General features: G+C 43.9%; 1 protein-coding gene across 1 annotated transcript in view; it reads left to right on the top strand.

Annotated features, from left to right (window-relative positions):
- Positions 1 to 14,803, top strand: part of meis1b (Meis homeobox 1 b) — a 91,599-nt gene that overhangs the window by 39,261 nt on the left and 37,535 nt on the right. The window contains exon 8 of the mRNA XM_049599984.1: positions 1,184 to 1,329. Coding sequence (XP_049455941.1) covers positions 1,184 to 1,329 — 146 coding nt within the window. The remainder of the gene's footprint in view (positions 1 to 1,183; positions 1,330 to 14,803) is intronic.

Raw genomic sequence — 14,803 nt, 5'->3', positions numbered from 1 at the left:
GTGAATAGACCTAGAAGCTTTAGAAGTGCTTTGTGTGTAATCAATAAATAACTGGATCCAATTCTGTGCACTGCTTCAGCGTTTTTTTTTTCTTCTTCTTCTTTCCTTCCCCTCACTTCCAGTCGACAGAGGCAGTACGGGACAAAAGTCAAGTTATCAGCTGCTGAAATTTCTAGCAGTGAGGGTGCCACTTGTTTACCTCGCCTCATGTTTCTTTTATGATTATCATCTTCATTGAGGGTGGCTCGCATTTTTGAATAATGATAATAACAATTAGGCTTTTCACAGACAGATGGGAAGAGCCTCTTTCTCTCCACTGGAGCCGTATAGAATACGTACAGTAATTGGGTAGTTTTGAATATGTGTGTGTGTGTGTGTGTGTGTGTGTGTGTGTGTGTGTGTGTCAGTTCATGTTGTTGAGTCTGAATGCAGAGAAAAGGCCCATGGAGTGCCTTCCTTTCACTTTTCCTCAGTGCTCAAATACTCTAAGCTGTCTCAGTGTTCCCCTTAGGTGAGGTTAACTGGCCTTAATAGAGCCTTATCGAAGCCCTACAGGTTGCTGTAAGCAGCCATGACGCCATTGTTATGAAAAGCAGCTAGCTTTGTTAGCGCTGTTTGTGCCTCTGACTTCCCTTTTTTCCACCTATTTTCCTTTTATTTTCTGCCTTCCCCCTCCTCGCAACCTCCCCTTTTGTAGTGCCGTGTTACTCTTTCCACCTCAGGTAAAATGGCAGAATGCGCCGGGGCGACGCTTCAATAACTATTTTCCCCTCAGGATAATAAAGACTAAATCTCTCTGTCATTTTCAATTCTGCGCAGGCTTGGATGGGAGAGTGGGGAAATGCGACCTTACAAGTCCTTTGTGCTCCCCTTCTCCCTCTCTTTCTCACAGAAAGATGCGAGCGCTCGCTGTGTTTTCAAGTGGCGGGGGGAGAAAAATGAAAGGCAGGGTTATTTATAAATGTATTAAAAATGAATGCATTTATGAGGTGCTGTTTTCCAGCCATTCTCTGCTTGCCATTGTTGTGTCTCTATACCCCTCCGTCTGTGCATACAAAGCCCTCCAGAATTCCTTCGAAATCGTATTTATTCCCTTTGAACGCAGAGGCGCAGCGAATGCAGGAAGTAAACAAACTGTGTGTCTGATCTCCGCTGTCTCTTCCTGTTTCTTGTCATGTGACAGGTGATGGCCTGGACAACAGCGTGGCTTCACCGAGCACAGGGGATGATGATGACCCGGATAAAGAGAAGAAACGCAACAAGAAGAGAGGGATCTTCCCTAAGGTGGCCACCAACATTATGAGAGCATGGCTCTTTCAGCACCTAACAGTGAGTTGAATGAAACACCATTTGTTCTCAGTTTCATATCACGTGCTCACACTGAACTTCACTTTACAGCCACAGGCTTTCTTACTCTTCTGCGCACACACACACACACACACACACACACACACACACACACACACACACACACACATTTTCTATCTTTCCAGCCCTGCTTCTGTCTTATTTGACACAAATACACTCGCACACAAAGGAACACATATACGCACACACCCACAGACACTGACACACTCACTGACACTCACTACGCACCACCAGAGCCCCCCTCGTCTCCACAATGTATCCCGGTTCGTACGGTGAACACTTCAAAGACACAGGCCTGTGTAATCTGCCGGCGATCTCGGCAGCCTGCGCTCTCGCTCCTCATCTGCTGAAACTGAATAAGGTTGAAGCCAAGGATAGACGCCCCTGGCCATAGCTGCAGATACATAGATGAACCTTATTAAGAACAAATCTGTCATTATTTAACAGATGCCTGGGATGCTGCAAAAGCCTGTGGTTTGGCTTTATTTTTACTCAATTATAGCAGGGAATACCAATGTCGTTAGCACCAACTGACAGCATCCCAAATTGTTTGGGGAGGAATAGTGTGGGAAAACAAGTATTTTGACACTGAGACATACCAATGTGACAGTTAAAATGGAGCCAGCAGTAAACAGAGTGTTGTCTTGTTTAACAGCAACTTTCTATCATTTCAAACACGATCAATTCACCAGCCACAGTTAGCACTGATGGATGCCAGAATCTCTTAATACTTATCAATGGAACAAAGGAAGACAGTAAATAGAAACACATGTTCTTATGTTCAGTGAGATAACAAGTATACTGTAGTTTAGAGGGCCTCTCATTAGGGCAATGCAAAGTTTTCAATATTAATTAATGCAGAGTTTGCACCAGTGGTGTCACTCAAGAGACACTTGTGCCTTGTCTCAGCCGCTAAGGTTTACTGACTCAGAGTCGGGATATTCTCCTAAGTCCTTCACTGACATTTGGTAACCTGTAGGGATGAGCGAGTACACCATTATCTGTATCTGGTTAACCAACTAAATTATGTGTATCTGTATGTGTACTCAAGGTGTACTTAAGGTAGATGAGGGTGTGGCCTAACCAGAGGTTGATATTTTAAGCCTGAAACTAACGTGGATTGATCAAGAGTTGCTGTATTTATATTCTATTAGGAAACTATTTAGAGAACGATCTTAGGATTGAGCTTCAGATCATTTTCTAACAAGTTAGGGGAATGAACGCAGCTACCCAAATGTGGATTTTCCTTCATCATGAGTATGGACATTCACACATTTTTCTCAGCTTATACTAAGTAAAAAAAAGTACATTACCCGTACCGGATACTCGTTTCATCTGAGTATTTGGATTGGCCCCAGTAACCTGCATCTGAGAAAATGATCAGTTACTTTTTGCCCATGCTCAACCTTTTAGTTAAGCTTTGTCGCATGTTCTGTGCATTGACAGCACATAACAATTTTTTACAACAACTATATTGTTCTCTTTGGGGAAATTCTCTGGTTGAAAGAATTTACAAACAACCACAATAACTAAAAAAAAAAGTTTTATTGTATTTAGTAAATTAATTTGGTTTTGAGTTTCATGAAAAACATATTCCAGAGACTTGAAAGTGCCTGAAGTGTTACCTTATATTTTTATATTTTAAGTAAAACAGGTTTCAGACCTCTGAATGTACTGCTTGCATCATGATTATTTCAGTAATTTAAATAGTAAAATAAATAGAAAAAAAAAAATTATCAGGCTACTTTCATGTCAAAAGTTTACATTTAAAAAAATATTTAAAACAATCAAATCTAAAAACAACAAGTGACCAGGTTATGAGGGTAAACTTGAATTGCAGGAGGAGTAAGATGTTTTCAAAACAGCTTGAAATGGTGACATCTTTTCTGTGTTCATCATTGCGCTGAGTAAAACTCCTGATTACAATTTGAATTCAGTGTTATGACAAGGAAATATGTTTCAAAACTAACTTCAGCCAGCCTTGCGTCACACGCTTTCTGTCTATGTCAGGAATCTGGCGCTACGGTACAGTTTAGTGAGTGGGTGTTGGTTTGAATTGCACAAGCCAACAGGGAGGATGCTGGGAAAAGTAATTTAGTTTTTGGATTGTGAATATTGCATGGGCCCTACTCTTTATTTATTTATATGTAGCTTTGTACCATTGATGTTGATGGTGTGCATCGTACAGTGTCTTCTTCTGTTTCCGACAGTGTTAATGACAAATTGGAGGAACTTTTTTTATTGGTGGCATGTTGGCAGAGAAATACAGTGTGTGTATCTGAACACAGAATATACTCACACACACACACATCTCACAAGGCTTCTTATACTTTTTGCTTCTCTTTGTGCTCTCCCCTTTCCATCTGACCCTCCCCACCTCCTTCACAAACCACCAGCTCTCCATCACCCCGCACACACACATCATCACACATACACACTAACCTCTCCTCCAACTCCCTGACCTCAACCCATACACCCCCCGAAACCTTCGGGGCTACAGAGGAAAGGTGTTTGAAACATACACACATCCTGTCTGTGGAAATACAGTTCAGCACACACTTGCCTAGTGAAACACTCTCAAACACACACACACAGCAACACACCTACTGTGTCATATTACACCATGAGTTGGGCTTATGGGAGGCTTCTGCGCTGTTAGATCTCAAACAGTCGGAAGGATATAAGAGAGTGTCAAGGGAGAGGAGGAGAAGGCGAGGAGGTGAAGAGGGGGATAAGGAGGATCCATCCACCTTCTCCCAGGAAAAAAGAGAATGAGGAACTATAGCATGCACACATACAGGCACACAATGGCACATAGGGTATATTACTTTATGGCACAAAACAGGAGGAAGTTCTCACCGTGCAAACAGAGCTGTAGCGCTCAGAACTGAGGAGTAAACTGAAAGGTTGATGGAAAAATCACTTCCAATATGTCTGCCCTCTCCAGCAAGGCCAAACAGAAATGAAACCCAGGCGGAGAGGAGCAACATCTTCTTTGTTTACGGGAAATGTGGTCTTAATTTTGAGAAACACTGGCATTAACAATACCACTGGTGTCTGATAAATGCTCGCAGTGGTCTCATTTGTTTACACTAATCATTCTTCAGTGTCACCATTAATTCAATCACCATATGTCTGTGTTTATAAATGCTACACATAGCACCTCTAATGCAAAAACATTTACAGTATCTCTTACACCGGCAGTATGTCTCCCTGTCTCCGCTGGTACAAACATAAACATGGACAGCTGATCCAGGCTCATCCGCAGCATCATCAGCTGGGCTCCCTTTGTTCCATAGAGGGATGGAGGATGTGAGTCTGGCCTCTTAGAGATAGACACAATGCCAATTAGGCACACACAGACGCATGCACGCACACACGTACTGTGTACAGATTTATGGCAGAGTGCTGTGGCCCTACACAAACCTGAATAAGGGAGTCAGGAGCTGTTGTTTCTCAAGTATAAATATGTGCAGGATTTACCAGTGGAGAGACAGTGGAGGAGAACAGGGTAGAAGTTTGGATACCCACCTTGATGTGTTTTCTGTTATTCGCCCTCACACTTGGACCCTCAGGGGAGTTCCCATTGTACCGAAGCGGAAGGGGAAGGTGGGTGGCAAACTGAGGCTGCGAGTGCACCAGCAGGGTAGGTGGTAGGTGGCATTCATATGGCTGTTTTTTATTGTTGTTTTGAAGGCATTTTTGCATCTCGCTTACCCATCAAGGCTGCTAATTTCCAATGTCTTATTCGAGCAGGAAAAGGGAAAGATTGTGAAGCAGAGTGTGTGATGATTATTGTTAGCATGGACACCATCAGTAGAAATTTATTGAATAAAATGCTGGTCTTATCAGTGCCAGAGTCGAAGCCACAGTGCTTTGGGTGTAGTTAATATTCCCCTGTGCAAGGTGACAATGTAAAATGAAGAAACAACAAATGGGAATATGCTTCGATCTGCTGTGTGACAGGCAGAGTGACGGATAGAGCAGTGGGATTAAATTTGTGATGATGACGACAGTCGCAGCACGCTGAGTTCTCTCCAACACGCCCAATGAGCTCATATGTTGTCGACAGCGCTTGTGGGACAAGTCCATCGGAAGAATTTGGCTGCTCTGACTTGGAGCGACTACAAAACATTAGCGTTAACCGCCTGTCACCGATGGCCGGACCGCGCAGCCCGCTGCCAGCTTCACATGCAGCTGTAAACTTGGTGGGGAACCAAAATAAAGGGCAGGGGAGGGCTTTTCCACTTGTGTCCTCATCTTGTTTTGATCTTTGTTTTCCATTGACATTGTTAATTAAACATCTGTTGTGACTACTAGCAGTGATCTGGTTTCACTGACTACCTGGAGAGGACATTTGATAGAGAAAATGCTCTGCACCAATTGATAAACTCGCCTTGATATCTGCTTAACATCAGTGAGGATGTGTTTAAACTTGTAGATAGTGTTCGCCTGAAGTGTGTCAATGATTTTCTTCCTAAAAATATACAGTTTAACAAAATAATTAAAGTTGTGGATTGCATAATTGGCAGAGCTATCTCATTGCTTTGTGTTAAAGAGACAAGCACTGAGATGAAGAAATAGCGATAGTCAATCTTTGTTTCCTCCATTCCTCCTATGGTGCAGATGGAATCCACCCACCCCCCCACTCACCCACCCCTCCCTCCTCGCAAATGGTATTTTCTTGTTTAATTTAACAAGAAATGAGTAGTAAATGAAAGCTCAGGCCTCAAATCCCCAACGCGCCCTGTGCTCTGCTCTCCACTCCCCTATGAAAAGGCAATTTGTGAAATTATGTGATAGAGTAATTAGATGGAATTCACCCCCGCCTCCCCACTGCACACACACACCACCCCTATCCCCGTTTAGATTGTTGCCTTGCTAAACTGAAGTAGGTGTGTGTGTGTGTATGTGTGTGTCTAGGGCAGGGGGGTTTGGCATTCAGAGTGTTAGCATCGGTATATTAGCCTGGCAGACTGGGACACACACTCACATACACATTATCACTAACACTCTCTCATTCTGGCTCTCCTCCCCTCCTATTTGTACACAGACTCAGTGTAACGAGGGGCAGCCGTGATCGCAGCTCATAAAAGAAGCCAACCCGCAAACCCTCAATGAGCTGCTTTTTTTCCCTCCTCCTCCTTTCTCCTCTTAAAATGTGTAAAATGCACAGAGAGAGAGTATAAAAAATCCAACTGGAAGGCATAATCCCCCGTTAATACAATTAGAGTCTAATTTAACCGCTCGTGTACGCAGATGTAGCCGAGCTGGGGGAGCGCCGTTACCCCCCTTGGAAATGTTTTTTTTTTCTCTCCTCAACACAGCAGCGTGCAGCAGGCTTTTGAGCAGAAACAGGTGTGAAAGGCAATATAATTCATTTCTGCGCTGGCAGAGGAGGCCAGGAGCCTCGCTGTCGTGGGCCCTGGGTGGTGGAGGAATCCAGACTGGGTGTGTAGGGCGGGAGGGGGGTAAAAGGAGGTGATAGATGGATGGATGGGTGGATGGATAGGTGCACTTATCATTAAAGGCAATATGTTTTCCCTTATATCTTAATGGTTTAGGTTGGGACTGAACAGAAGATTGAAAAACAGGGGAAAGAACTCTCAGCTTTAATGTCGAGCCAGATTGCGAAACTTCTCTGTCTCGGTCGGTGTCTGCGATGGACAATAAAATGTTTTATTTTTGAGATTTTACTAACACACAACAAGGAAGTAAGCACCAGGAATCATTTAAAAGATAATTCAGATGTCCTTTTACTGATGTGTTTTATAATCAATACAAAAATGAATTGTTAATGCATCGTGGTGCAAACTCAAGGCCTATCACTTCCTCATCTTCTCAGCTAAGAGAACACAAACCAGATATGTAAAGCCTCATCTAAACAACAGAAGGGAGGGGAAAGAAAACGTTCAAGGTCAGAGTTCGCCATTGCCTCAGATGCCATTCATCTTCGTCTGTTTATTGCTGGAGCCTGGACGTGTCAGCACCCTGGTCACCCACGGTAACCCCGACCTGCCACGGCAACCCAGGCCTGGAAGGGTGTTATCCTCTTGGCGCGACCAATTTTGTACACGCAAAATTACAACAGTCAATGTTTATCAGATTTGAACTTTTGGACATTTTTATGACAAAGGTGCAAGAAGACAGAGATTCTTTTCATGTTTATGACCGTCTTCCTTTGATTGTTTTATGTCATAGTTATCCACGGCACAAATTAAGTTTCTTATGGAAAATTATTTCATTTGACCATCCTAGTCGCCGGGACGCCCCGTCAGGAAGCGATTTTTATAAGGAGAACATCAGCTGACTATGTGTTGTTACTCATTTATTCATCATCAGCAACAAAGGCACGATACTGTAAAGTAATATAATGGCCTGTGTGGCCTGGTGTCTCAGATTAAGTCTTAATTCAGCCTAAGTGGCAGTCAGAATCTTAGGCGCCACTGCATTAGGATTTCAAAGAGATCCTAAGAGACGACAGACAGACGGACAGATCTGCCAAAGGCCTGGCGTGACACTGTGATGAGCCTGAGCGGCAGAGGAAAACAAGAGAACAAGTTAGTCTTATTCTCAGCATTTTTTATTCAGTTTCAGATAGTTTATCTCGGGAATGGAAATGGCTTTGGGCTGTGTGTTTGTGTGTGTGCATTCATCTTTGAGGGCTAGTGTTTGTGTAAATGTGTGCGTGTGATTTCTTTACTAGGAGTGTGTGTGTGTTGGTACGAGGACATTTTAAAGCAAAAAGTTGTACGTACCAATCGCAGGAGAGGTTGGTGTCAAAGAGGAGGCAGCTGAGTCAACCTGCCTACCCCCACAACACACACATGCACACACACTCATACTGTGCCCCAACCCCCACATTACCCCACACCTTGTAATGAAAACATCATCAATTATCCCTCTTGACAGGCCCCAGGGACCAAAGGCAGACAGCGCTCTTTGGGGGCTTCTCTTTGTGGACTGACCCTCACAGACACACAGACTTGCTACTCACGCACTTTGAAACCATTTCATGTGCCTGCATGCTTTTTTAAGTGCATGTATTACAAGCTGATGAAACATTTTCCAAGCGGGTAGATAGTGGTCCATGCCAGTGGGTAGGAGTAAGATCAGTGCTATGTCTGTGTGTCCTGTGGGGTTCTGGGGTTGTTTGTTGGAGGGGGTTATGGTATGGCCGGGGCAGAGGGAAACCATCAGTACTGACACGGACTCCTGAAAGGCCATCTGTTTCATGATTGATGGATGGAATGATGGATGGATGAGTAGATGAATAGATGGATGGAGGGATACAGTAGATGGGTAGAAAGACTGACACATGGCAGATGGTGGCAGTTCGGAGGATACGTATTAATTTGCAGAAATATCAGGATAATACTCACATTTTGTTATCATTTATGGCATTGGTCCATCATATGCTGAGTGTGTAACTGCTTGGCGACCAGGCCAGGTGTCTAATTGAGACAGGCCTTGATTTGTCAAAATGTGTAGCCACAGCGGGCTAGTAAAAGGGACTGGGCGTTTAATCAGGACGAGGCTTTTAATTGAAGTTTTTTACAAAAAGGATGATGCCTTAAGGCTGTTTAGTGCGGATGACAAGAAGAGATTGGTACAACGTTGTGCTTGGAAGGTGACGTGAAGTCTGCGTAGGTTTTGGATCATAATACGTTTTTGACTGTTATGCAGTGTCATAAAAACAGTGAGAATATAGATGAATATGACGTTAATTTAGTCCTGGACCGGGTGAGATGTAATTTAGAGGGAGTTTACCTGCGGTTTTGGAATGTCAGATAAACCTTGTTCAGGTTTTACCCTGTCATGTGAGTCAAAATTAGGATACCTTGCAGACTAAGTGACCTAGGGACATACACATCTCATTTACAGAAAAGTCTAGATAAAATTGCGACAGATGAAGAATGTTCCCTGGCTTTTAGATGATATGAACATGTTACACCAAAGAAGAAAACAGTCCACCTTAAGGTCTGCTTGTATGTGCTTACTTGGGGATTTTTGCACATACAGTTTATATATGTGTATAGTCCTGATCAGGCCTTTTACAAAGTCCCTTTACATTTCAGTCAACCCTTTATTTCAGCCTTTTCTCCCACTTTCTGTTTCTTGTATCGTTTTACCTTTCTGTTTAAAAGCCCTCAAGGGCAGTTAACTTTTAATTCATGCCACCTTTGAACCTTTCCAAAATGTCTGCCATAGATCTAGACCAAAAGCAAGCATGCACGTGTGTGTGTGTGTGTGTGTGTGTCTGAGTGTGTGTGTGTGTGTGTGTGTGTGTGTGTGTGTGTGTGTGTGTGTGTTGATCTGGCCTTGGTCAAGGGGCGGGTTGGTGTGTTTCCTTGAGAACGTGAGAACTTTACAGACCCTCAAGGTCGGTCAGTAGCACTGGAGGGGATCACCAGTCACAAGAGATCTAACATGGCCCCCAAGAATACACACACACGCACACACACACACACACACACACACACACACACATTCACGTTCATGATCAGTTCATGTTTTAACTGTAGGAGCTTCTTTTAAGTTTCTGTTTATACAAATTGTTCTTAGACGTTACTGGCCCAGTGATTTGCTCCATAAAAGCTCAGTGGTGTTTATTTTTTAATGTTTTAAAAGTAACATGTTTAAATGAATAAACATCAAGGTGAGAGGATATTTAATCTCACTCTTTAATTTCTCAATTACCATCATCTCCGTCTTCCTCTTCTTTATGCTTTACCATCCGTCTTCTCTCCCGCTCCCCTCCCCCCAGCGCTCATATAATTTCATAGTTGGGAAACTATGAAACAGTTCAGTGTGTGGTTTCATTGTTGAACGTCTGAGTGATTGATGGCTTCATGCTGAAGCTGTGTTTCACACTAGTTCTATTTTTCATTATCAGCTGTGTGTTATAGTGTGTGTGTGTGAGTGTGAGTATGTACGTCTTCAGAGTGGACAAAGGCCCAATAACTTGGATGTGTGAAATCGTTCTTGGTTTGGTACCCACTAATCATTTTACAATGATTTGCAAATCCGAGGACACTCTCAGCCGTCAGACACACGCAGAGACACTCAGATGCAAACATACACACACACTCACATGGACGCTTCTGCATAGGCCCGCAGCAGTGATGTCAGTGCCTGGGTGGGGTGTGGAGTTCCCCACCATCACTGTGGTATTTATTGGAGAGTGAGTGGCAAGTTGACGTGTGGAAGAGTCAGGGAAAAATATTGTCATAAGTCTGTGGTTGGCTTGATGGAATGATTCTGTCCAACACTTTGAGATTAGCAATGCTAGCAGTTTAGCCTCTCATTCTCACTGTAAGCAAACACATTACCTCCACGATAGGCCACTTCCTTTTTTTGTTTAAAACTCCTTAAATAAAACTTTGGCAGTAAAATGTTCAGCACCCTTCAAGAAACAGAGTTTAGCATAGCTTCTGTGCGTAGCATGATTTTGTTCAGCCAGTGATATATTAAATCTGCTAAGTGTGAAATCACATTAGCGCTAGCTGTTAGCCGTTATCCATTAGGCTGTGTTTGGTGATCCAGAGGATTGTGGGATCTTTTCTGGCTGGAGTCAGCAGCTCAATACCTTTTACTTACAGCAACTGCAGCCGCCTGCCCTAGATACATTTGTGTGTGTGTGTGTGTGTGTGTGTGTGTGTGCGCGCATCTGTGTGTGATTGCATATGCAGTTGTGCTATTATTTGTATGTGTCAGCTTCATGTCTCTTTTGTACGTGCAGTGTATGGGTGTGTGCGTGCCTTTGTGTCTCATTCCATGCGTGTGCACGATGGATCCTGTGGCTTTGCCGTCGTGGTAATCAGTTTGCGCGTTGGCTGAACTAATTTATCAATTCAGTTCCTCCCACTTGTATTCTCTCCCAAGCGTGAACCCCGCTCTCTTTCCCCTACACCCTGTCTCTGGCTCCCTCTCAGACAAAACACTTCTTTCTGAAAAACCATAAGGGTTTCCTATCTTTTATGCATGCCTTCTGCCTCTCTGACTTCTCTTTCCCTCCACTCTTTTCTTCCATGACTCCCTCTCACTCAATTTTCCTCTAATGTACAGCTGCCTTACATTTTAATGGCCTTGAACCATGATATCATAGCAATATTGGTGCACTTGCGCAGTTTCAAAGGCATCGGGAGAGAGCTATGATTTATAGATGAGATATCTTGTGATATCTATCCATAACTCATCATTTTACACCTACTTGTCTCATAATGTTATGATTGAAGTTTTCTGCATGAAACAGCGTAAGGCTCATGTTGCACCAGAGGCAGGTGGCATGGAGGGTATAGCCATAGGCTGGTAGTGTGTGTTTACACTTGGACAACTGACCCAAGGTGCCCCTGTGGAGCACGGTGGTCAGGTGTGTGTGTTTGTATGCATCTGACACACACACACAAGTATGTATGTGGACGAATGTGTGTATTTGTGTGTCAGGATGTGTGCATTTGTGTGTGTGTCCAGTGGAGTGAGAGAAATCATAGCTAGTGAACCAGGTGGTGAATGCAGACAGGCAATAACTCATGGTAGAGGAGTCTGACAGAGCTGAGGGGTTGGTGAGGAGATGTGGTGCACGCCAACGCACACACACTTTAATTTTTCTCACTTTTCACAGTCATGTCTTCCTTCTACTTCTTCTCCCTCTTTAAAAAATGCTTATTTCTCCTAAATCCTCTTTCTTAATTCTTCTGTCTTCCAACACACTCTCTCCACTATCCGTATTTCACATTGCATATTTGTCAGCTTTCTTCCATTCTCTCTGAGGCGTGCTGCTGTAGCGTTAGCGATGGCGGGGGGAAGCGAACAGGGCTGAGGGTGCTGCTCACTTGTTTGTTACGACAGATTAAGTCATTGATTTGTAAAAGTGGTGCACTGATGGAGAAGGCCCTCCGCTGCTGAAGACGAGGTGGGAGAGAGGAAGCAGAGGAGGGCGATGGAGGGATGCATTTGGCTGTGAAGAAAGGGTGGCGAGGATATTAAAATGGAAGGAAAAGATGAGAGGTAATGGTAAGAGGGGAGTTAAGCGGAGGTGGGAGAAAAGAGGGGAGAAAAGGAGGCGGCATGAGATAGTTAAGCAAAATGCTAAATATAGAACAGAGGGATGGAGGGGGGCGGAGACGGGTGAGACAGATAGGGAGATACAGGAATGAGGAATGAGGGAGGAGGGAGGGGTGTAGCTGTACTTTGAATGACAGAGATGTCAAAGTAAGACAGAGGAGGAAGAGGGAGAAAGCTTCATCTTTCAATGGCACTGGCTGCGTCCTCCCTGCCTCTTATATTCGCCACTGGAAAGAGCATAAGGGAGCAATTGTGAAGTACCCTTACCTAGTTTCAGCATTCCCCCAACCCAGGTTCGTTTCACCCCCCTAGGGGCCAACGGTGAGTTTCTAATTAAAACGTCGGGGGCAAAAGGGTAATTATGATAATAACATAATAATATCGCCAGGGTTATTAGAATGTACTGTGGTCCCCAAATTGCTTCCTCTGAGAGATCAGATTTCAGTGGCATTACGTAAAGTCAAATTTCCTTGAAAGTCAGGTGAAATGAAATGGATTCCCCCATGGTCGAGGTGCAATCTGACAATCTGATTCCCACTTGTATGTCACAGGCACTGAGTCTAAAAAAAGCCTTTTAGTTTCTCATCACAATGACATACCCCCCTCCCCTCCTCCTCACTTACCTCCAAGCTCAATTTAGTTAGAAGAGTTTATGTGGTTAGGAAGTCTACTCTTTTAATAGTTTTTGTTTTGTTGCTCTGAACTCTCTCGTAATAGCACTTTGTTTCTCTGCCCCGTGTAACGAGCTCCTCTCACTGTGACTGTGTGCAACAAGAGAACATTTGTTTTTAAGCTTAGAGAACACTGCTAGAATGCTAGCTCCAAGCACTGTAGCTTGGAGCTAGCATGCTGTTGCTTGGAGGGGCATCCCGCTGCTTTCTCTCAGCCTTCCGTAGTACCTGACTGGGATGAGGCTTTGTGGATCCCTCCTACTCCCCATTTACACACCCCCTCCATCTCAGGCAGCCCTGAGGCGGCCCACCTCCAGCTGTGGCTGCCGTTCACTGCGCCGCTTGGTGCAAGTACCGATTGCTTTGGAGTGCCTCCCCTCGCTCAAATAGGCAGTAATTACGGGCTTAAAGAGGTTTAGTGGTCCAGCAAACTACATAATCACCCCCTGAATTAGCCCCAGCTCATCAGCCTCAGTCCAACGAGCAGCGCTTACCACTAGCACTAGCTAGCATGTTGCACCCCCTTCCCTTTATTGCACAGAGGGAAGCACAGCAGCAGGTGTTGTGCAACATCCGGCCCCCTTAATAAATTTAGCCTCCCCTGAGCTGGAATGGGGAGGACTAATGAAGCACGCCCTCGCTCTCAGTGAAAACAACCAGACAGCGCACATACAGCACACAATATAAGATGCTTTCCTTCAGAATCAACAGACCTCACCCTTTACATTCCATATGAAGCACTACAATACAGCACTTTGTTAAGACTTGAGACTTGGTCATGTGCATACATGCTATAAGCTTCAGTATACATATAGGCTAGAGACCCACCCAACTGTAAAGCAGTCGGATCATTGTTCACACCCTGCAGCGCAGCAGGGACAGCTACAGCACTGACTGCCGCCCTGCATTATGCTATGTGCCCTGAGAGTTTTAGAAAAGCGATGCATGATGCTAATCATCAATTATCATAGTGAAGAAGCTGGTAATGCTGTACATTGTCTAATCCACTTTGTACTAGAGCTTTAATGACATACTTTTCACCCTTTGCCTCACCAGCTAACTAGATTTATCTCATTCCCATAGGCAAGAGCGTTGTGAGATTTCCCTAAATCAACAAAAGCTGTTTTTTGAGAGGGAAAATGCTCATTAATAAATGAAAAGCCCAAGAACATCTGTTTTTTTTTACTCAATATTCTTTATCTTCAGAAGAGATGGAGAGATTTGATGACAAAAACAGTTTGAAAGGGGGCTTCTTTGCCCATCTTTGGTGCATATATCGGGGTTTCTAACAAAAACAAAAAAAAAAAGCGGTGGTGAATTATTCATGGTACAAGCTTTGAGTTGGTTTACCGTAGTCCATCGCCATAAAAGAGGCTGTTTCTGCTTTTTTTCTGGCTTTACAGCGCTAAGACGGGGGGGCGTTTATTTTGCGTAGACTTTGCAGAGGGCACTCTGAAACTCTCATCCTGTGGTTGGTTCATTTTGAGTCTCTCAAAAGACCTGTTTTTGCTCTGTTTTGTTTTTTTGCATCAGAGCAGCCCGAATCAGAGGAAATTAGGTTAGGGGTGCTTTGTTTTTTTTCTGTTGTTGTTTTGTTCACTCTCACTCTCTTTTCTTTTTTTCTTTAATCCCCCCTTTCTCCCAGAGCCAGCTTTGTTGCTGGGTCCCTACTCCCTAATGAAGTCAAAGGGATGTCA

Source organism: Epinephelus fuscoguttatus, linkage group LG16 (assembly GCF_011397635.1).
Source record: "Epinephelus fuscoguttatus linkage group LG16, E.fuscoguttatus.final_Chr_v1".
In the NCBI taxonomy this organism is placed as follows: Eukaryota; Metazoa; Chordata; class Actinopteri; order Perciformes; family Serranidae; genus Epinephelus; species Epinephelus fuscoguttatus.
The sequence above is the reverse complement of the archived record's forward strand: the minus strand, read 5'-3'. Positions and strand labels throughout refer to the sequence as shown.